Raw genomic sequence first — 24,249 nt, 5'->3', positions numbered from 1 at the left:
GATGATGCAACGGGTTAAAGGTGAACCATTAATAGAGCATTCATCTTCCTCGTAGAAACCTAGGAAAAAAGCCGTGGAAAGCTCCAGTAACAGTGACAGTGATTCGGGCTCCTCTTCAGACACCTCAAGTGAAGGCATAAGTAGCAGTGACTCCGATGATCTAGAGGAGGATGAAGAGGAGGAAGAGGAAGACCAGAGTGTTGAAGAGAGTGAAGATGATGATTCTGATTCTGAAAATGAAGCACATCATAAAAACAAGAACAAGGTATGACACCTCATTGCTGCTAAAAGTCTTGTCACTGGAAGCTGTTTGTGAAAAATTGATCTGTTAATGTTTGTTCCAGTGAGTAATTGTTTACTTACGCATCAATGCAAGTTAGGAGTGCTTCTTTTCGTTTTAGTTTATGGGTTTTCTGTATTTTTCTTCCCCCCTCCTTTTTGCGGTGGGGGAGTGGGGAGACTAATAGTTAACAATTGGTAGCTCATTAGTTTTGATATAAAGTAGGAAATATTTAAATAAAAAGAAATTAAGTGCTGCATGCTGATAGTGTATTGGAATTGTGTCTTTCTGTGGATACTGCATTTTGTTTGCAGTTCTTTTTTTTCCCCAGTAAAGCAATTAATCTTCCTCAGTAGCCAGTAGAAGAAAAAGAGATTTACAGTCAAGAATACATTTCAAAACAACCATGTTTTAGTACTGTTTCTCTATAAAACAGTATCTTCACGTGGTGAAGTTATTTGGGAAAGGAAAGACTAAACAATAAAATGTAAGGTTATTTTAAAACTATTATTGTTCATTGTCTGTCAAGAATAATGTAACTGTTTTATGAGGATTGATGATGTAATTTTTATTCAGCATCTTTAATTGATCTAATATAAACAAAAATACATATTTTGCAGGTGCTAATGCATAGTGGTGTAACAGATATGAAAACAGATGGACAAAAAACACATGAAAAGTCCCAAGAAAAAAGAACACACCAGCAGATACCTCTTGTGTCTGATTCCCAGACTCACTCACCATTCCAGTCCCAGCAGAAGCAGCCTCAGGTTTTGTCACAGCAGCTTCCCTTTATTTTCCAAAGCTCTCAGGCAAAGGAGGAATCTGTGAACAAACACACAAGTGTAATACAGTCTACGGGACTGGTTCCCAATGTGAAACCTTTGTCTTTGGTAAATCAAGCCAAAAAGGAAACCTATTTAAAACTTATAGTTCCTTCCTCTGCTCTACTCAAAGCAGGGAATAAAAATACCTCTGAAGAATCTACCCCTTTGACCAGTGATGTAAGATCGAAACGGGTGAGTCAAAGTCACCAATAACTTAATTATTTGTTACCTGTCATCTTCTTAACATCTGTTCTGTCATCTGTTGTGAAGCTCTCTGAAATGTTTTGAAAAATATATGTGCATTTATTGTCGAATAACGCTTATTCTGACATGCTTAGAATTGATGTGAATCTGTGAATGATGTAAATTAGCTAAGTTGTGTGGATTGTTGTATGTACTGAACTATTTCATTTTTTCTTTTTTTAGAGCAGCAAATATGCTTTAATTTTAGAAATGGTTCACTATACAGTACAAGTGTCTTGAACTATTCTGTTAATTTATCTTGGAGAAAAGCAAGTAATTTACTTGGTGATGCATATGTATATGTGCATATCTGAATGTATACATGATGCAGTTACATATGCAGCTTATTGACACATAATGCTGAACTTTAGTTTCATGCTCATTGCATAGTAAAGTTCTACAGATCTTTTGAAAGTCAACCATATACTGGTAAGAGTACCTGGAAAGATATATGCCAAGGCTCACCTCCTCCAAATATATTTCAGCTGAGAAACTCTTACAGATTTTATAAGGAACTACATGTCTGAATACTTATGTGGATCTCTGTAAGTCCCGTTGGTTTGTATTCTGGATCTAGCTCTCAATGTGGCAAAAATAAAGAAATGCGACTATCTCAAAATTAAGTTACATAGACACGTAACCTCTTAAACATATTTTAAAAACTTGACCTTCACTTCCGCAAGTGGTGATGGACCCCAGTGCGGTTATTGAGTAAATATTTACCCATGTAATTATTAGGGGCCTTAATTTTTTAGGGACACCTCAGTACAAGCCATTGGCATATAAAGCAAAGCAGCATATTGTCACTTAGGAGCATGTTTTTTTCCTATACCAATGGACATGTGGAGACATTTTTGAAGGGCAAGATGTACATTTTTGAATCTCTAGGAGTTATCTGTAATCCTTTCTTACCAAATTGAATGTTGCCCAGTGACAGGACAAGAGGCAATGGGCACAAGTTGAAGCACAGGAAATTCCATCCAAACCTAAGAAAGCACATCTTCACTGTGAGGGTGGTTGAGCACTGGAACAGGTTGCCCAGAGAGGTGGTGGAGTCTCCATCCCTGGAGATTCTCAAAACCCAACTGGACATGGTCCTGAGCAACCTGCTCAGGCTGACCCTGCTGGAGCAGGGAGGTTGGAACAGGTCATCTCCAGAGGCCCTGTCCCACCCTAACTGCTCTGTGAGTCTGTGGAACTTCGAAGGACACCTGAGAAATGACTAAATTCAGCGTTCAAAGATGGCTTTCTACAAAAAAAGGGGGGGGGGTGTAAAAAAAGCCCATGAGTAATGAAACAATAGAGCTGAATGCTTTACGGAAGTGTCTGAAGTTTAACCAGAAGAGTTGGGAGGTTTTTGCCTTACCTTCTTCCCAGTCTATGGATTCTGGTAGATCTTAAATACAGTAAGCCCCTGTAATACTTGGACACAAAGGATAAGTTAAAGACAGAGTGTAACTGCATTTGGAAGGGCTTCAGCATGGTGGATTAGGAAAATTTAAAAGCTTCTGTCTTTCATTATGTCCTGACAAAAAAACCCAAAGGATTGTGTTGTGCATCTCTTAAGGAAATTTAGCAGCTAAAATCAATATATTACATTGAGAAAAGTACTCCTGGGTAAATAGTCTGGCCTGAATGCTTTTCTTTTGCTTCTCCTAGTTTCAGTCAGAATACTTCCCATATCTTGTATGTAAGCATGGCTTTTCTTTGTTTCAGGGTGGATAGATTTAAGTAAAAGTAATTAAAATAATCTATTTTATTCATGATTTAAAATCAGGGAGCTGAAAGCCTTTTTATTAAATGAGCAATTTATTTTTTTTGTGTGCTTTTTTGTTTGTTTTTTAAAGACAGGAGGATATTCACAAATGGATAGCTATTAAAACTGAGTATGGCCTTTGCAATAAATTTGATCCTCCTTTTTGCGGATCAGGAGTCTACAATACATTTACACGTATCTATCTTGGCATTTCTGTAGCTTAAAAACCAAAGAATCTGTGTCTACAGATTCTCAGTTTCTATATTTTGTTGTTAGTTATTACAGCTGATGCATTTTTTTTGACTTAATTGACATAATTTCTGTTCAGTTAGATTTGAATGGAAATTGGAAGAGAATAAGGATCTTGTATTTAAAAATGTTTACACTGGGTATTGCTAAAGAGTAAACTGAGTTTATTTGATTCACAGGTAATTTAGGATTTTAAGACTAAAAAGTACTTGTAATAGATTCCTAGAATAGAAAAGGAATACTATTTTTCCATTCAATTACAAATTCTTTTAAGCTAATCATTTACTTGAAGTTGTTAAGTGAATTATAATTATTAAAATTTATTTTTTTGCCATTGGAATAGCCTTCTGCTGTCAAATTTAGGTTATGAGTGTTTAGCTGGTGATTTCTCACCCATTTAGTGATTTGCCTTTCTTTAAAAATTTTACTGGAAATGTAGTGCATGAATTTTTATTTTGCAGTTTATTCAGTTTTAAATGGTAGTAACTTAAGAATGTATTTTATTTGACTTTTAAAAAATTATTTAAAAAGCACCATCTTTATCTGTTTTGTATCAATATAGCCATTTGTTAATGTGCATTCATTCTGTTATTATTTCTTCTGTCAAGGAAGATCTAGATATTTTCTTGGTCTTTTGAAGAGTCCTGAGAATAAGGCAGTGTAAGCTTTACCTGTATTTCTGAGGCAATAATTAAGTTTTACATGAAGAACTTCCAGGCAGTACTGTTTCAGAGATCAAAAAAGGTTGTCTAGCATAACACTACTTTTGAGTAAGACCATTTTTTTCATGGATTTCTGGATCAAATTTTGCCATACCAAGAGCCTCTTCTCTGTCTTCTGCTATTTTTGTAGCCATTACTGTGTTGTATTTGCCTTGTGATTTAAAATGGATTAATTCTAAAACTAGATTTACATTCACTAATGAGACCTAATATGCTGAAATGAGGAAAAAGAGGATTTTTTTTCCTATGGCATTACCTTTTGGATTTTTTTCTTAATGAATTATTTTTAGAAGATTCATAATGTCTTCATGAAAACTGCTGTCTTAGAGTGATGTAGCAAGTGAAAAAGCTTCCCTCTATGCTTTAGATTAGCTTCATCTTGAGTTTGTGGACCAGTCTTTTCCTCCTCAATTTATAGTCGAAATCAAGAGAGAGCCTAAAGCAACTTCAAATTACTCATATCTGCAGTTGTAGTTACCACCTACTTTTGACCTACTAAAGGTAGTTTTTCTGGAAGCAGATGTTGAGGGTTGAAAAGAGTTTTCCTGGTTGAAAAAATTTTAATCCCCCCCTCTTCTTATTTCTGTAGGAACAATATAAACAGACATTCCCAACAGCACAGATGAAGAAACAGGAATCATCTAAGAACCTGAAGAAGGTTATTGCAGCTTTGTCAAGCTCCAAACCAACCTCTAGTTCACCAGCTCATCAAAAACTCACATCTTTGGAAAACAACCATTCTAATCCGTTCCTGACAAATGCACTTTTAGGTAATCACCAACCCAATGGAGTTATTCAGAGCGTCATCCAGGAAGCTCCTCTAGCACTTACTACCAAACCAAAATCCCAGACCAAGATCAATGAAAGTGTAGCCACATCTGGTAGTGCCCCTTTTTCTTCACCGGTGAACTTGAGTGCATGTGGGAAAAAAACAACTGGTAACCGGACAGCTGTTATGCCCTCTACCTCTCCTGTGTTACCTGCTTCAGGAAAGGATAAAACAGTCAGCAATAATGCAATAAATGCAGTAAAAACACAACACCGCCTTCATTCTGCAAAACTGGTGGTGGAGCAGTTCAGAGGGGCAGACTCGGATGCCCCCAGCAGTAAGGACTCTGACTCAAACGATGATGACGACGATGATGATGATGAAGATGAGGACGATGAAGATGATGATTCTGATGACAGCCAATCAGGTGGTTTAATCTTTTTAATACAAAAAGTAGAAATGTTATTTTTGAAAAGATGCATTTCCTACAACTTTTTAATATGGGTAGGAAATTGTGAGGTGACATGGTTCTCACAGTGTCTTACAGATACCCTGGAAAGCTGTGCATTCCTCCTCGTCCCCAGTAGTTGCATATCCAAAATCATGTTTAGAGTATTCTGATTTTTGCTCTTATGACAAGTATACTTCCAGCTGTCACAGTAAGGGGTCTTCAGGGCCTTTTGGAAAGGGTGCCAAGGACCTGGCTTCCAGATGAATCGCCCAGCTTGGGCTCGTATACTGCTTAGCTGGCAAGGTGCCCAGGAGAAGATGGGAAAGAATAGGCTGGTTGATGGTTAATTATTATGAGCCCATCTACAGAACAAGCTTCCCTGAATCTGTTGTAGAGAGGGACTGAAAAAGCCTCTGAATTATCAGGATTGGCCGGAAAAGTATGTTTGGGCTTCGTTCAGGAGCAGAGTAGTGAGTGAGCAAGACTAGAGAAAGATACCAGGACAGTTGTAAAGCCTTAGATGTTTATAGACTGCTTTCAGATTACAATTTTAAAGGCTCTTGGACAAATTGGAAAGGCTAGGCCTGTTTCAAAGCAGAGCTTGTATTCCCAGCCGTTTCTTTTCTCCTTCTGTGCCTGCATCTCTTGTGTCCACCTCCACCTTCGTCGCTGTCTTTCCCCCTCTCTTCCACAGACCCTGCACTCATCCTCTTTCTCCCCTGCAGCTTTAGCCTACCTTCAGTTCCTCATCCTGTCTGCCCTTTACCCTGTCTAACCTCTCCTTTGCCCAGATTGCCACATCTCTGGTCCTGAACAACTGTCGGCCTGTACCTGGTTCCACCACTTGCTTCCTGCTCTTTATGCTGCGTTTCACAGCCTGTAAGATGCCCATCCTGTGGCAGTGTTCAGCCACTGCCTGGCTCGCAGGAAATGTGTCTTAGCTGTAGCCAATTCTAAGGCAAAGAATCTCTTAAAGTGCTGCCTCTTCTCTGTCTCTCGTCTCCTCAATAAAAAATAAATATTTCATCCCAAACCACAGTGCGTTATCATGCAGAATTACATTATACTGTCATATTTATAGTCATTTTAAAGTTTAAGTAAATTCATTGTAACCTTTTGTTGCTACTCAGAGACCTTTTAAAATATTTTTAAGGCAGAAAACCTTCTTACTTAATAAAGCCATGAATTTGATGAGCATCAGAACTTAAGCGTGGTTGCTGTTAGTTATCCAGTCATAATGTGCCTTTTGCTACAATTTCTTAACAGAGTCTGACAGTAATTCTGAGTCAGATACAGAAGGGTCTGAAGATGATGATGATGATAAAGATCAAGATGAATCAGATACAGACACTGAGGGAGAAAAAACTCCACTGAAACTGAATAAAACTGCTCCGTCTGTGAAGAGCTCTTCTGTTGGTCTTGGAGCTCATTCCACACCACTTAACCTCCAAGTAGCAAAGACCCCAAGCTCTGCGCCAGCTGCCTTATGTCCTGAGTCCCAGCCGACGGTTTTTATTGGGACGCCGTCATCTGCACTTGCGCCAAGTGCACACTGTGGTATCTGAATGTCTTTTTATATAGTACAGTGTAACGTATAATTGGCATGTGTTGTAAAAGTATTTATAAAAAGTAATTAAGACACTGTTACCAAGTGATATTTTCCCAGATGTTTTGAACAGATAATACAATCGGTCAGCAGAACTGCAGTTACTAAGGACCTGAACATAGCACTTAGTTCAGGACATTTTCATTCCAAACCGTTGTGGTAGTGTTAGATTCTTATAGTTATTTGGGGAGAAAGTAGTATTTAATAGCTAGATTTTATTTTTATTATGTAAAAAGTCTTCATTATTTAGTCTTTATTATTTACTTACATTTTATTCTCTAGCGGTTATTCTAGTTCATGTTTAATTTCTATACATTATAATTTGCATGCAGAATCTTTTATTTCTGCCCCTTCCTCAACAAATTCAGTGACTGTATTTAGTTGAAATATAACTTAATTCATTATTTAAAAAAAATCTAAATAGAATGTGTGGATTACACCTAGTAAGTATTTTTAAAAGGTGTATGAAAAGTACATTTAGTAATTTTATGATGTTTTACAGTGTTCATAATCTTTCATTTGGTGACTGATTTGTAAGATTTAGTAATTAGTGCTGCTACAGAAAAGTCTGCATTTTTTAAAGTTGGACATGTCTTTATTTGCACAGTAACAATTAAATTGCCTATTTACTACTTAGCAACTTGATATTTAATTAACATGTAAATAGGTTTTAAATGGGGACATACACTCATAAATTGATCTTTATATTTAGGGTTCAGTGGAGTAGGAATTATGAGCTTTGTCATTGAGGGCATTAACTTTGAAGAAATATAAGGGATCTACTTGTTATTTTTCTCAGGAACAGGTCTGTTAATTTTACAGTTTGTAAAAGATTTCCCATGTTTTAGGAGTAATCCAAATTCTTAAAGTACACAGCTAATTTTGTTGCTCAGGAGTCTGCGTTGGTTTATACTTGTAAAAGGCTGATAGTGGTTTATGTCTGTTTGTAGATGGAGGTGAGAGGCACAATACGTTAAATTTGTCTCCTTATTTTAGGTCTAATACTTTTTGCCTACTAAGAATCACCATTATGTAATTTAAAATTGTTTTTGATCCATCTTATCTAATGGTAGTCAGTCACTGAAGAGATCTTGTCTCCTCTTCTCCGTACCTGTTTTTCACCGAATAGTTCCTTTTTTAAATTCACCTGTGCTGAGAAAAGCAGTGTTTCCCCCCAGCGTAACACCCAGTTAGTGTAATAGTTAGTGTAATAGCCGTGTTTAAGACTGCGAATAAGTGTCCAGGAAGTCTGGCTTCCAAGCGTGGGCAGCTCGTGGGTGTACGCGGCAGAGGAGAGGGCTCGCCAGCTGCTCGCAGACCGTTCAGCTGTGTCGGCTGGGAGCCCGCACTGCTGAACCTCTGACGCTGCCGAACATCTGACGCTGCCTGGCTGCACCGAGGCAGAGCAGCTTCGGGAGCAGCATCTGAGAAACGCATCTTCCCAGAGCTCACCTGTGTCCGTAGTCCATGCCCTACAGCTCTCTTAAAAAGGCTTAAGAAAAGCACCAGCTTTCTGCACTCTGTAAAACCCCACTGCTGGCAATCGTCTGTCATAGTTTTGCTTCAGCCTGGGATGAGCACCAAACACGGAAATAGCTCTTGGAATTCTGAATAGCTGGAAAAATCCCCCAACTATTCTGCCTTTGGCATTTGACCACAGTCTATACGCAGTGCTCTTTGAAGGCTTAATCCAGTAGTGTATGGATTTTTAAAGAACTTCTTTAAAGGAGTGTGTTCATTCTCATCTTCTGTACTGAAAAAAACATTTTTCTGGCATGGAGATATGGGTGGCAACCAATTATTTTATTTTATCTCCTTATAATACCTGAAAGAGCCAAACAAGACAGGAGTTCTGTATAGTATGATAATGTTTTATCTTATTTACAATTTCAGAAGAAAAAGATCAAAGGAAACCTAAGAAAAATTTCAAAAGAAAAATAAGTTAAATTTATTCTCTTGTTACTTTAAGTGTATATAATGGGTAGAATGTAAAAATAACTTACCTTGTGGTTTGGGGCTATAAGTATAAAAAACTATATTTTAGGAACACATTATTTTTAGACTTTTTTGATGTTCTTTCTTAGGTGTTAATCAGAAATTCTGTTTTAGGTATTTCAAAAAGACGAAGAGTGACAGATGAACGGGAGCTGCGTGTTCCTCTAGAATACGGGTAGGTCACATATTTACTTGAGATTCGCTAAATAGAGATAATACCTTCAAAAGTCAGTTGGTAAAGAAATGGCATTTTAAAGTATTTGGGGCTGAAATATGTGAAAAGGGCTTCAAGGATTTAGATTTCTGAATCACAGTTACTCTGGATCTCTTTGGAAGTGTCAGCATAGTTCATGTATTAATTCTTTTGTATCAAATTCTCTTACGAATCTTCGTAGCAGTTTTGAAACTGGAAATTAGTTCTGATGGTGAGACCTGAGCCTGAACAGATTCCATATAACTGTACCAGGAATATAGTTCTAAGCAGTTTAAAATCTGGTAATATGTAAATAGCTTGATATAAATCCATTTATATTCAGTTTGGACAAGTTGCATAATAAAAGTTTCCATTTTTGCCTAGCTAATTTTTGATACCCCTGTCACATTTTAGATACGGGATTCTTGTCTTTCATGTAAAATTATTAAATTGACATTAATTATTAAAAAAAAAAAAAAAAGCTGTATGCAACTATTTCTTATTACTCTAGCTGGCAAAGAGAAACCCGAATAAGAAACTTTGGTGGTCGTCTTCAAGGTGAAGTAGCATATTTTGCACCTTGTGGAAAGAAGCTGAGACAGTATCCTGAAGTAATAAAGGTAGGTTTCTTTTCTTAATTTCTAGATTCTTATGCTGCTAAGCATGCTCTTAATACAAAACGTGATTTTTCCTCCAGTAAAGTTCCTTATTTCGAAAATGTCCTGTGATGCGAGGCTTAATGTATCTCAACTTTTTACTGATTTGATCTCTTATAAATGCATATTCCCTTTATAGAATATGCAAAACATTACACTCGCAAAGCTTTACATCAAAGCTGAGTTGTAATTATTTACAAGCTGAAGTGGAAAAATATGTGATTTTTTCAGTATCTCAGCAGAAATGGAATAATGGATATCTCAAGGGACAATTTCAGCTTCAGTGCAAAAATAGGAGTGGGTGACTTCTATGAAGCCAGAGATGGACCGCAGGTATCCACTTTTTAAAAAGTAAAGTTTTTGAGCCAAGGAACAGTAACATAAATTTAGGAGAAGTAACTTTTTTTTTTTACTGCAGTCTGGAGCATTGCTTGTTTTTAGCTAATTCATTCTAAAAGTTGTGTATAATTTTTATAGTACTTCTTGTGATAAGCTGAGGGCCTGATCCTGGGCAGTGTCAAAAACCTTCACCTCTCAGTGACTTCAGTAGGAGGTTGCAGGTGTTCGGCATGCCTTATGATCACCTCTAAGCCTGGATTTATCTAGTAAGAAGGAACTTAAAGCTAGATATTTTATCTCAGAAAATGCTCAGATATTTCTGAGTAAAATCTTTTTCTTACCATATTGTATGAACTCAATATTTATAAAAATTGTTATGCGTTACATCACACTCTTTTCATATATTCATCTGTATAATGTATCTAAAATATGTATTTAAATACACATTTGTTATATGAAGATTATGGTCTGAGCTTCCTGAAGAATTAGATTTTTACAGGAAGCAATGCTGAGTATACCAAGTACAGCTTACAGCAGTATAGCTGTTAAACTTTATGTGGATAGCCCACACAAGGATAAGTAAAATTAAGATTTTATGGAAATTAACATTACATTTGTTCTGTACTTTGTTACTCTGTTTTGGTCACATTGCTGTTTCTTTAGGGTGTGCGAAGGCAGCTCGGACTATTATCAGTGAATGTGTTTGCTACTTTAAATGATAAGGGTGTTGGGTATATTACTACAGGAATATGGACAGACATCATGCTTTCAGCAATCTTGAATGCTTGTCCTAGTTCATCCTAGGTAGTTGTGATACCATGTGGAAATATGTAACATCTACATAGAATAAATTAAAAGGTATTAATATAGCCTCAGTTCACGGTAAGCAGCCACTTCTAGTTAGCGCTGGCTGATTGCTGGCAGCATTGCTAAAACCCCTTTGTGTTTGGCCTTCATAAACCAAAAATTACATGTGCGTGTAGTCGTGAACTTCATTACGCACCTCAGTGATCTTGATCTGAATAATTCCTATTATTGTAGACAGTGCAATGTCAGGACGTCTGTTCTCTTTCTGCCCTGTTACCTTTCTCATGTTTGTTTCCCGTATTCCTTCATTTCTCATGTTCCCTTGTAGTTATCTCTGTCATCTTTCTGTAAGTTATGGGGCGGTTTGCAGTTTCTTCCCTTTGATCCCATAAACCTTCGGAGAGAAGCAGTGGAGGAAGGCCCCTGTTTCCGTAGGCGAGCGTGGTAATAGGCAGTATAAAGTTACTGTACCTCTCGCTGCGGTTGCTGCTGGTACGGTTAGTGGTGAGTTCTGCGTAGACGTAGGCGAAGGAAGAAGCTTCCCGGAGAAAGGACTCCGGGAGGGCAGCGAGGAGGTGGGAAGCGCTGCCTTGTCCGGGCTGGCAGAAGGGATCGGTTAGGTATTTGAGTGACGCAAGCTGTTGGGCTCTTCCGTGGCGCGACCCTGCTGTGCGCCGTCACGACGGGGCCGGGGCCGTGCCTGACCCGTTCAGCTCAGCAGCCCTTTCTGCAAACGCTCCTCGCACCGCCCCGGCGGGACGTGCCACTGCTCGGCAGGGGCTCGCAGCTCGTCGTGTGCCTGTTGCACGGCAAACTGCTCTGCTCGGTTCACCCAGGTTTTCTGTGGGGATCCTACCCCAGATCATGGCTTTTTTGCTCCTCACCACTTTACGTCAAGTGGAGAAGCTGGATTCTTGCGCTTGCATATTATTATATGTGCATTTCATGGACTTGGGATCAATTCCCAGACAGTGGACAGGACTAATTTTCAGTTTTCTGAGGTTGCAACTCAGAGTTTCAGTCCCCTCATCTGGGATGGAGGAAGGAATCATTTAAGAATCTGGGAGAGCCTGAGGAATATCTTCTATCTGGAGGTATTATAATTAGAGAGCATCTGTACAGGATGTTTGTCTCTGGAGAACAATAATTATAGGTAAGTGGTTTCACTGTTTGGTCCCCAGGGAAACGCTTGCTGTAGTAAAATGGATATTTGAAATATCTTTTCTGAAAGTAATATTTGTTCACAGTAACTACATTGTCATACACCATCATCTTAGTTGCTGTAGTGTATCTTTATTTCTGTTACCTCAGTGTGGTATAGTATATTTTCCAGTCTTTGTATGTGTCTGTCTGTGTTTGTGCTTGTAAGCCTAGTCTTTACTTGTAATTTTACGCTATACCTACTGATATTTACATAGCCTAATCCTAACGCATTCAGTGTTTGACATGATTATATATTATTTATTCTGTCACTACCTTTTTTTTTTTCATATAGACTGAGTTAAAGATAATCTATGGATGTTACACTACGTAATTTTTAAATACATCAACCAGCATTCAAGATCACAGAACCTGCTCTGTTCTAGTTCAGTTCAAAACTCTGTTTGCTGTTTTCATCCTCAGCTGGCATGAAGGTCCAAATGTGCCATTTCTTGATTCAGTCAGAATTAAAATCTCAAGTTGTTAAAGTAGAAAAATGTACATGTTAATTGGTAGGTTGTTATCAGCTATAATTTACCCACTAGATTGTGCAAGTTTCTTGCATCTGTTTTGGAATGACAAAAATATGCTTCACTATTCTCTCTTTTTTTTTTTTTCCATTTATCAATCCACCTCTTTAATAACATTTTTTAGGATATATATATATATTTTTTTCCCAATTCTGATCCTTTAAAAATGTTTTTAATGGAGCTAAGTAAAACAAGTTAGTAACAACAGCTTGTTATGATTAAGATGTGCTAAAATTTCTTTACATTTTATATATCATATTTTGACCTACTAGATAGTAATGTAAACAGCTGAACTGTGCCCAGGTTGCTAATTTGCAATATGTGATATTGATACTTCATGAAGAGGATGTCCACCCTTTTTAACAAACTTTGTTTAGTTGCCCAGCTGCAACACTCAGTATATAATAATCCTATCTTCATGGATTTCTAGAACCAATTCCAGTAATTTGATTTCTGCTGCTGCTCTAGCTCCTGTTATTCTGTGTAGCTTTCACTGTTTCTGTGTAGCTTTCACTGTTACTCTTCCCTTTCTTCACTGCATATTTCTGTTGTCTTTCGAGATGTGCAGCACACATGCCAAGTGACTGCATAAGTTTCTAAGAGCTCAAAGACAGAACCAAATGCAAAGAAAATTATCTGCGGGCTAAATGAGTAATGCTAAAGAATGACCTATAGCCAGCCAAAAAATATGCAAGTTACTTGCTTCTGATGCTGCCAGGGCTCCTCTCCCCTGTGGAACAGGCAACCAGACGGGGGTCCCTCGGTTCCCACGGTGAGGTTAGTTCAGAGCGGCGGTCGTGCAGCTGTGCTTCTTGTCGTGCAGCCGCGGCAGCAAAGCGGCGTGTCTGGCAGAAGCGGGCCGCCAGGCAGACTGCAGAGAAATGTTTGAAGTTTGGGAAAGTACGTACTGATTTGCAGGACTAAGAGGCTTGTAAACAACTGTGAGTGATAGGTGTGAGTGTGGCGTGGGGAGGTGGAGGGCCACTTACGCGTTGCGGCGATGTGGATAAGAACACTGCACTGAAGTAGAAGGTGGAAGAGAGAGGTGTGGAGTGCTGCCGAGCTGTGCCCTGCTAAATTGCATCTTACAGGCTCTGTTTAACGTATTGCAGCAAGAGTATTCTTCGCAAATAGTATATTTGTCTCTGGCCCAGAAAGATTTGCAGTCACTGGATTAGATCGTACACGTGCTGTGGTGGGATTCTGCACTCGATGTGAAAAGCTTTTTAAGCATCAAAGTTATTGTAGATGTGTCAGAGGCTTAGTCATTTAGATAATAGAAGTAAGTTTAAATTACAGTATCAAGTAGATACAGAATATATACCTGTGTCCCAAATTATAGGGTGTGTTCTGATAAACTGTGGAAAAAATATTCCCTTCTAAGTTTCCTAGTCAGAAATTTATCCTCTTGTAGTAGTTGAGAGTGGTCATTTTCTTAGTGCTATTAGGTGTTCTGGATTCAAGCAGAATCTTAAAGAGGGATAAGCTTCTAATTTTTTTTATAGTTCTTTCATTTTCTTTCCTCATGGGAAACAGTTCTTATTTGAGGCAGTGTAGGAATGGATTTCAGCCTCTAGAAATAAACTGATGTGGTTGACAGCTACACTGCATTTTTGAACTGATGCCATTTTTTTTCAAGGATGCTTAAACTAAAAAATAAATTTGAGTAAAGCAACTTCATGCAATGTTACTAACTATATGAAATCAGTATTTGAGATATGCTTTTGAAACACAGGTTGTTTTTTTGTCCCTGTGTTTGGAGTATCAACTCTTAATTCTGTAATTAAGAAACTCAAAATGTACCTGTGTTCTTTTTGGAGAAATGAGGGGCGTAAAAGAAAGGTAAGACTAGGGCTATTAAAAAAAGTAAGTCTATTTTCTGGAGTAACACTATTTTTGTCCCCAGAAGTATGAACTTTTAGTTAAACCTTAAACCTTAATTATTGACTTTTATTCACTCTCTATGAATAAGCCTTCTGCTGTATTTATTTTTTTAAGTACAAATTGGCTCGCTAGTGATTGGAGCGCAGGATAGGGAACCAAGACTTTTATTCCTGTCTCTTATGTACATCAGACAGGATTGAGGAGGATTATTCTTTTGTGTGAGTTGTGTTGGGGTTGTTAGATCCTTGTAAGGAGTGATTTACCCTTGGATGATTCTCTGCTGTGTACCAGTCCTAACACTCAGTTAATACCTTCATAGGGTTTTGTGTATTTACAGAAAATCCAAATCTTCATGCAACTCCCTGTGAATCTATTTTAGTTCAGGGTGAAATTCCCATGAGGGCAAAATACAGGCATTTTTACCTGGATGTAACTCTCTGGGTGTAACCCATGATAGGAGTTCAGGAATGAGCTAGGTTGATTATGTCAGGGTAAACATGACTTGTTTTTTCAATAAGCTTTTGCATAAAGATGGTTATCTCAATGTAAAAATAAGATTTTTTTTTCCAAAATATCTGTATGCTTGCCCAGGGGTTAGCTGAATTCAGGAACCAGGAAAAGAGAAAACTGATTAGAGTCATCTTTGTTCTCATCTCCTTTGTGTCAAGTGAGACTCGTTTTCACTTCGGAGTCTTTCTCAGTTTCTGATTTATGGTGCTGCCTCAGAACGAGTGCAGAGCATAAGATGTGAGGTCTCCCCCTTTAAAGCAATTTTTAAGTTTACTGTTGTTTAGTTAATAGATACCTTTTTAGTGAACAAGTAGAAGTCTAAAGTGTTCATCAGAGGTAAAATATAAATACTATACAGAGCAGCCAACTATAAAATCAGCTGTCATATACATTTGTAAAGGTAGTAGTAATTATTTTCTTCCTCTTCCAGAAACCTGACTTAAAAATACTTTCCTATTTAATTCTGTCATTCAATTTAAAAAACTTTGTTGTTTACTTTTCTCGTAAATATAAGCTGAAATTAAGGGTGAGATTTTTCTTTCTGGATGTGTTTTGTTCATTTGTCTGGTTAACAAGCTTGGGGTTAGATTCTGCTTCCACACATAGTTATCTGGACACCCTTGAATATTTCTTCTGGCCTCAAATTCTTGTTTCGGAAGGCACAGGTCTCATCTGTTTCCTGTGCCACAGCTGCCAGGCCTGAGCCAAATGTCCTGAGTACAGTAGAGTATTTCAAGAGGCAGTAGATGCCTGAAGGTGAGAAGCTGAATTAAGTTCTTGTTTTCATCAGTTTATTTTCAACCAAAAAGCACGATATTACTTTCAGCTTTTCTCTAATGTTTGTGTTGTGAAACCTAGCTAATATCTAAGCCCCTGTATGCCCTACCTTGCGCCGCAACCCTCTGTTTTTATATTGTCAGACCAACAGAACATCAGATAGTACATTTTTTGATTAGAAATGTATTTGGGTCGGATTTTAAGAGACATCAGAGCACAAGATATAGATGGTTAGTTAAGCGCCGCTTTTGAAAACCTCGCCGTGCTGGTCTGTATCTTTGTGACATCTGGTCTTCGCTGCTGGCCCTGAGCATATGCAGCTGGAGGAGCACTGGTGCGCAGGCCTGGCAATGTGTGTTTCTATCTTAGCATGCTCTAACTGCAGAACTGCATTAAGATAATAGTATAGTGGTTAAGTTTAGTATAATACATGCCTAATACTACTTCAAATTGTAAAAATACAGATTTTATTTGACTGGTATTAACTGAACATAGGGAAAATGTCGTGGTAGTAAGATGTGTGAGACTAGAATCTCCAAGCATGCTTTCTAAAAACCACATCGAGAGGAGGACTAATATTACTATTTATTTAGTTACATTAAAAATTGGTAATAGGAAAGAAAATTTCAGTTTAAAGGCAGTCTGTTTGTCTTCTCTTATCACAAGGCTCATTTTTCCATGGTATTTGAGCCACCCTAACAATGAAGTCATCACAAAAGTTGGTGTTAACTTTGCAAGTTTAAATGCAACAATCAGATTCCTCAGTTTGAAAAATATGTTGTTCAGAGAATTCAACCGTTTTTAAAATTGAATCAAATTACTGACTGGGTCTCAGCAAGATTACTAACTCAGCCAGCCTTTAGTAATGGTTCATGAAAGATAGAAAGGTGCTTCAGGTATTCTCTTCCAAAACAAATAATTTATCTCTCATTTTAAAACACTGGACAAATTAGCCTCAGAACCAGGTTCTTGGCTAGTATAAATCAACATAGTTTGCAGTGAAACAGTGTTTATTTATGCCACTTTTAAACCTTTGTCCTTAGACTTTAGTGCTGTATTAAATAAGTGAATCTTGCTTTCTGTTACTTTTCATCATCACTAGTTTTATGAAAGATTATGTATTTGACTGTATTACTCATTAGCTTGCAATGTTTTCTGCAGGTTTAAAACTGAGATACCAACTGAAAATCAGTAATAAGCATTTCTGTATACTGCTTGTTGTTCCTGTGTAACTGCGGTAGCTGGAGTGTAAGGAGAAAGAACAGCCAGACTGGTTCAGAGCAAGGGTCCGTCGGGTCGTACGTTCTGTCCCCAGCACTGGGTGTTGCTGGCCGTCCAGGGAGCAGCCTGTATCTTAACTCCTCCAGTTATCTCAGCTTCCAAGTGTTTTCGAATGCTAAGGGGATTTCCTCAGTCTTTTGAGGTTTGTCTATTCGATGACACTTGATGGATTCCCCCCCCAGTCCTCTTGAACTTCTGGAACCTTGCGTCCGCAGTGTCATGTGGCAGGATGTTTGGTAGGCTGCTCCCCGCTCTTTGAAATGCCAGGTCCTTTTGCTCGTTGAACCTGACTCCTACCAGCTTCGTATTGTGGCCTCTAGTGTGCGGTTTGGGAGATGCCGAGCAACTGTCAGTACATATCTATTGTCTCTGTGACTCTAATAATCTTGTAGACCTCTGTTGTACTTTTGTGCTGATAGAACACCACGTATTCAGTGTCATGGTATCACTGACCATAGAAAATACAGATAGAGAGCAAGAGGAATCTCCATTACAGGATCTAAGGTGCTTGGACCACGGCTTCTTTTCCTTCTGTTCCTTTAATTTTGTTTTTCATTCTTTTTCTTTGCCGCTTATGAGAGATATGATTTGCTAGGTTGAAGGTTGGTGTACGTAATAAAGAGATACAGTAGTACATCTAGCTTACACTGCTCAGCAGTACAAATTGTTCCTGTGATAAATTGTAAGTTAAGTACTAGACACTGAAATAAAAACGTATGTGTAAGTCTTAAGACTTGCATGTAAGTGTAAGATAGAAAATTAAGCAACTTCCGTTAAAGTGGTACAGGTAATGATTTTGGATTAAGAAGTCCTTAGCAATGACATATTCTACACTTAGTGATATTGTCGTAATTCAGAACTCCTCGTGTTTAAAACATAGCTAATAACATAGCCTTTTGGAAGGTCTGTAAACTATGATATGTATTCTTGTGATGGTCTTAACTGTGAGTAATTCAGACTTGAAAAAAAAAGTCATTGCATGTACTGATAGCTGCCTTGGGATCTGTGTGTTTCATTAGGAAACATCATTCCTTTTACAGAATGTTGCAGTAAACATTTCTGATATATTCTGAGGAATTAACAGAAAGAGTTAAAAGACTAATTGACAAATTAGGCAAACAAAATTTATTTTATGGTGCAGCAAAATCAATTTCATTATTTATAGACATGTTAATATGAAAAATTTCATAATGCAAATTTATTTTTTGTGAACATGTTTTAATGAATGTGTGGTGGTGTTATTTTTTTTAAGTGACCAGCTTTCATTCTTGCTTTAGCAGACATTTTGAAAATCTTTGACAGCTCTATAGTAGGCAAATTATGAAGCAGTCCTTAAAGATACTTAGCTTCCACTTTTTGCCACAGTTTTCCAAAACTTGGGAAACTGGTGAAAAGTGTTGCAATTTTGAAACAGACTCATGCTCACTCAACAGGATCAGATAGATTGAGCTACTGTTCTGATTAATGGGCACAATGATACTGATACTTTAATTTAAAACTATTTCAATGTGAGGACTAATTAGATATTTGAATTAACAAAATATTTGAATATTTGAAATTGAAGTTCTGCAAAAAACTAATGGTAATGGGAAAAAAGGGTTGAATTTATTGCTGCATACTTTGTTTAGTTAATGAATATAATGTGCACAGCTTTCAGTTACAACTGTAGATGGATTATAAAAAATAACAAACTTTTGGTTGCTTTCAATTCATGTTGGCTCAGAAATTAATTTTCGAGGTTGGAGGATTAAATTTTACTAAATGATGAAAATGAGTTTGTGTTTTTTTTGTTTACTTGCTATAAAACTCATGTATCCAACACCCAGATGTTTGAAAATGAGTCACTGTTTTTGCTTTTTCTGTATGCTAAAGTTTCTGTAAACACGAAGAATTGGAAGACAGTGACCCATTGCATGTCACATTTTTTCATGTGACATTGAGCAATGGATTATATGAAGGCAGAGAAGTTATTTTTAAATTGACATGCTGAGGAATCTGTGTTTCTGCTTTCAAAAGGGTTGAGAAATTAGTGATTTAATCAAGAACTAATTAAAAGAAATAGAGTAGTGACATGTGCTATGTGATAACTGTATATGTCAATAAATAAAGTTTAAAATCTTGCATAGTAGTACAATTTACAAAAGCTTTGTAGTGAGAAGCTCTCAATATATAGCTTCTGCGTGTCATCAAAATGTCCTACTACCCAAATATTCTAACACAGATCTTAAATACTGTATATATAATTTATTTGCATATGTAGACATATGTGCTGTTTAGGCTCTCAAATGTCTTGTGGGTTTGTTTTGCTTTTTACCTGTGTTTATAATACCCATCTGTGAAATGTGTCAATTAAAAGGGTGTGCAATGGTGTCTTCTGAAGGAAGAGGAAGTCATTCCCCGAATCAGGGCTATGGAAGGGCGTAGAGGAAGACCGCCAAATCCAGACAGACAGCATGCTAGAGAGGAATCCAGAATGAGACGACGCAAAGGCCGACCTCCAAATGTTGGTAGCGCTGAATTTCTAGACAACACTGATGCAAAGCTGTTAAGAAAACTACAGGCTCAAGGTAAGAAATATATTTCTGCTTTCACAAACTGAGTGTAAGTATATGGAGAGTTAATAGTTTTGTAAAGAGAAGTAATGTCTTTCACTAGTATGTTAGTATGCAACAATTTTGTTTGGAAGGCCGTACGCTTTTAGCAATGCTTTTTGTTGTTGTTGTTGTTGTTACAAGGTAAGTAAACGTTTATATGATTCAAAGGGAGAAGTGTGCGTGTGTGCGCGTATGTGCATGTGTGCGTTTAAGAGCTTAAGCTATAGTTATTTAGATTTATAAAATTAAAAAAGCAGACATCCAGTATTCTGGTTACTGTGGATGTTTTTGTTTTAAATAGGCAAAAATGAACAGATCTCTCCAGTCCTCTAAATCAGATCAAACAAAAGTGAATTTACTAATTTTGGAGAATGCTGTCATGGGGTCCTGAACTTCAGTCCTTTGACTAGCAACCTGAATTTAATCTCTAGAATATCCCTCCTACAGCTTTCTGCATCGATGTGCCCATGAAACTTATTGATATCCTAATTCACAGTTTACACAAATTTCATTAAGATATTCTCACTTGAAGTGACAGAATGCTTCAGGAAGTTACTAATTAGCAAAAGAGTGACTAGCTGTAAGTAGCAGCACTACCGAATACTGTGTTCCAAATGAGTGTGCTCTTATTGCATTGTTCAAAACAGATTAGATAATTGCATGAAGTAGTTTGTAAGGAAAATAGTAATTCCATACTTCTGAATAAAATGTTGTTTTAGTACCTGGGGTGACTGTTTTCCACTTTTAAAAGAAAGAAGAAATGTATTCTTAAATGAAGCACCGTTTTTAGCCTGATGCTGTCACTTAATAGAAAACTCGTTTCTTCCAAAAATTATACATTCTTTCATGTAGAAAATATCCATGTTCGTTTGTGGGGGTTGATGTAGCTACACACACACACACACACACACACACACTTATATAGGAGATCCCCCTAAAGGTAGTTGGTAGTTAGATGTTGTCCAGATAAATATGTACAAAACAAATCCACTGTTTTCTCTGTCTCTTCTTACCTCATAAGAGTGTCTGGGAACAAGAGCTATATCTATATTGTCAGACAGCACTGTTTTTATGAACTCAGTATTTCCTTTTTGTAACAGAAATAGCTAGACAAGCAGCACAAATAAAGCTGCTGCGAAAACTCCAGAAGCAAGAACAAGCTCGAGCTGCCAAAGAAGCAAAAAAACAGCAAGGTAGGTTGACTTAGGAAAGCTTGTGCATGCTTGCAGGTGAGCTTAAACTATTGATATGAATTTACTTTTCTGCAGAAACTAATTTTTTTTTTTTGCTTTACTCATAGCTATTATGGCAGCTGAAGAAAAGAGAAAGCAAAAAGAGCAGATAAAGATAATGAAGCAGCAGGTAAACTTTATGTGACTGCTAAAGAGGCTCTTTAAATTTATTATGTTTGAATTCTTGTATTTTGGGTTTTTAAGTTATCTGGTAAGTTATTAGGTGTGCTTATTATAATGTGAATGTTTTAAATCTAGTTTTAAAGAGCATACTATATGCTTTATTTAAAAGTCTAAATTGCACAGTTGTTCATGTTGTCAGGACATCCCAATTTTGTCTGTGTTGGTTTAAACCCCACAACATATGTAATTGCCTACCAATACCAGAAGGAAATGCAGAAACTGCTGCTACAGGATAGTGATGTGGTCATACGTTATTTGGTTCCATGCAAACAAATAGTGGTATATCTGTTCATAGGAGTAATAGTGTACTTGACTTCTTCAGTGATTCTTGCTCTCTGTCAGCAGTTTTAGGCTGATTGCAAAGGATTCTTTCTCAGTATGCCAGTGAATTAATGTGTGTTTTTAAACCTACAATTATTGGGATTAATTATTAATATTAATTAATATTAATTCCCAAAAAAGAATTTAAAATACGTTTGCATAGCACCCGTTAATGGATTGCTTACTCTGACTGTTTTCTTGCCAAAATTTGTTGGACTGGCTGTGGCTGCCAGTGTCCCAGTGTTTTGTTTGAATATATATATTTATCTATATGTATATGTATTTATGGTGCAGCAGGTATCACAGTGCAGTCCTCTAAACTACAGATTAGGCCAACCGACCTCATTAGCCATCTTAATATTCTAAAAGTCTGAGGAAACCAAAGTATACACAGTTAACTGCGAGGCGACCATCCATAGTGCGTGTGGGTGCTGTGCTGGCTGACAGACCACGCGCTTTGGGTTTCACTATGCTCAGTTCTCTGTGTTGTCTTCAGGACCATAATCAACTGAAAGGCTGCTAGAACCAAGGCAGAAAATGGTGTTTTTACACACCCTTACGTCTCCATTTCAAAGAGATGGCACTGGAGCCACTGCATTTTTTTTTCATGTTACAGCTCCTATTTCGATCCATTCCTAAATAGCCCCACCATTGCCAGCTAGAATTTGGGCACTGTTGCCTTACTCGTATTGTCATTAAGCTGGTCCCCTAAAAGTTGTTAAAAATAGTAATATGACTGCTTAAAACATGAGCACCTATGCAAAACTGAGTGTCAGTACTGTCAGGGATATATCAGACAGCTCTAATGCTAGTAAAAGTTTTAGATATGCGTGATTATATGGAAACAGTTGACTACAATGTGTGAGAGACTCAACAACAGGAAATATGTGTATATACTTGCTGTTTTTTTCTGTTAATGTAAAAATAAATTTACTTTCTTTATATTGTTTTTAAAAATAACTTTCTTCCTCTTGTAGGAAAAAATTAAGCGAATTCAGCAAATCAGAATGGAGAAAGAACTTCGAGCTCAGCAAATTTTAGAGGTAGAAATAATGGCTGAAATTAATTTATTTTGTTTTGACATTTTAAAAAATGTTATCTTTTATTCACCACACATACAGTTAGAAATGTAATTAAATATAACAAGTCTAACAACATGGATTAAAAATGCCTGTTCAAAAACTTCTGTCTTCAAATATCTTTGTTCTTTCAAAATCAAATTTTGAACACCTCACTGTATGTCAAATCCAAGAACATTAATCCATTTATTAACTGGGACTCAAATCTTTTAAACGTTTGCATGTGTTCCTAACTTTATACAGAAGTAATTTTGTTTGCTGCAAAAGGTACAGTAAAGTTCTTAACTTGAACAAGTAACAAGTTTGCAAGATTATGATATGAAAACAGTATCTACATTTTATGAATTGCAGTAGCTTTAATTTACTAAAATTATAGAAGTTAACAAAATACTTAATGTTAATATTCTTTAAAAGAAAGTATCAATGAACCTGGTTTTGAACAACATGATTTTGGTTTTATTAAAAACAAAACAAAAAACTTTCCAGATTACAAATGGTTACTTCATATTATAAATCCATGCCATGTATAACTAAGTTGAAAGGATTTAAATTCAAGATTCCTGGATCAGATTTTCCCTTCTGATCTGTCTGACAACAGATTTCTTACTGATTCTAGTTGTCTGGAATGGGTAATGATTGTGATAGAGATTCATGTTTAGGAATACTTCTACCTGGTGTACTTTTAGGTAGTTTTTGTATTGGCTCTAATTGACCTTTTCAAATCACAACAAATACGCATTTTCAAATAAGAAATCTTCAAACTGTTGATTGCTAATTTTCAGATCTCATGTAAAAAATCAACATTTTAATCTCTTTGCCATTAATGTTTTATAGTTTCTGTATATATTAGTTACAGTAGCAAAGCGAAGCTATTTTGTGTGGGACTTCAAAAATTGTGGCTTGATCTGAAAAAGTAAATGAATGATTAATTGATTGACAATGCAATGTGCATTGGGGAAGAAATCAGTTACAATATACACTTAATATGCGATACTGTTTTGCACTTTGTGAGACATGTAGCTTTATTTCCAGTTGTATTTTAATGTTGTGGTAGTGCTGTTGCGTGATCTTGAGACCTGTTTTGCATGCACAGGCAAAAAAGAAAAAGAAGGAAGAAGCAGCAAATGCCAAATTACTGGAGGCTGAAAAAAGAATAAAGGTTAGTTTAGATGAGCTTTTTTCCAAGAATAAGAACTAAGTTATCATGCATAATATATATTGATCTATTCATTGAGAATAAAACTGTAAATAAATACGGCATATGAATAATGTCTATAAGAGTGTCTGTCTATATAAATACATACATTAATGTAACACAAAAGTTATATATGTATGTGTGTGACACGTCTGTGTGTGTATATACTCACACACACACAGGTGAATATATATCTGCACACATACACTAATTTTTTTATAAGCCATTATCAGGAGTTTTGCTTACATCATGCTTGGCTTGAGTAACTTAAAATGCTCGTTAAAAGCATATACAATACAATTATTCACAGTATTCTCTTTTGTGCTCACTGTATTGAAGAACTTTGTTGCTTCCCAATGGATAGTGGGTCAAATATAGTCTTGAACTCTGTCTGTATTGAAAAATACAGTTTTTGTAAATGATAATACTTGTACTTCCAGGGCTGCTTTAGTGTTTTGGGTATATTTTATCATTGAACTCCCAACTCAATAGATGTGCCATCATGTATACTATTATTCCATTATGGTTTTATGGGAATAAAGGAGTAAAAAAAACTTAAAGAATTTAGAC

General features: G+C 36.8%; 1 protein-coding gene across 1 annotated transcript in view; it reads left to right on the top strand.

The window, feature by feature from the left end:
- BAZ2B (bromodomain adjacent to zinc finger domain 2B) overlaps nt 1–24,249 on the top strand; it is a 158,347-nt gene that overhangs the window by 93,915 nt on the left and 40,183 nt on the right. The window contains exons 7-18 of the mRNA XM_067316811.1: nt 56–265; nt 901–1,299; nt 4,667–5,273; nt 6,564–6,854; nt 9,013–9,073; nt 9,603–9,711; nt 9,979–10,080; nt 19,432–19,642; nt 20,770–20,862; nt 20,970–21,031; nt 22,383–22,448; nt 23,578–23,643. Of these exons, the coding sequence (XP_067172912.1) occupies nt 56–265; nt 901–1,299; nt 4,667–5,273; nt 6,564–6,854; nt 9,013–9,073; nt 9,603–9,711; nt 9,979–10,080; nt 19,432–19,642; nt 20,770–20,862; nt 20,970–21,031; nt 22,383–22,448; nt 23,578–23,643 (2,277 nt within the window). The remainder of the gene's footprint in view (nt 1–55; nt 266–900; nt 1,300–4,666; nt 5,274–6,563; nt 6,855–9,012; nt 9,074–9,602; nt 9,712–9,978; nt 10,081–19,431; nt 19,643–20,769; nt 20,863–20,969; nt 21,032–22,382; nt 22,449–23,577; nt 23,644–24,249) is intronic.

This window comes from Apteryx mantelli, unplaced genomic scaffold, assembly GCF_036417845.1.
Source record: "Apteryx mantelli isolate bAptMan1 unplaced genomic scaffold, bAptMan1.hap1 HAP1_SCAFFOLD_129, whole genome shotgun sequence".
NCBI lineage: Eukaryota > Metazoa > Chordata > Aves > Apterygiformes > Apterygidae > Apteryx > Apteryx mantelli.
This window is presented reverse-complemented; position numbering and strand designations above follow the sequence as displayed.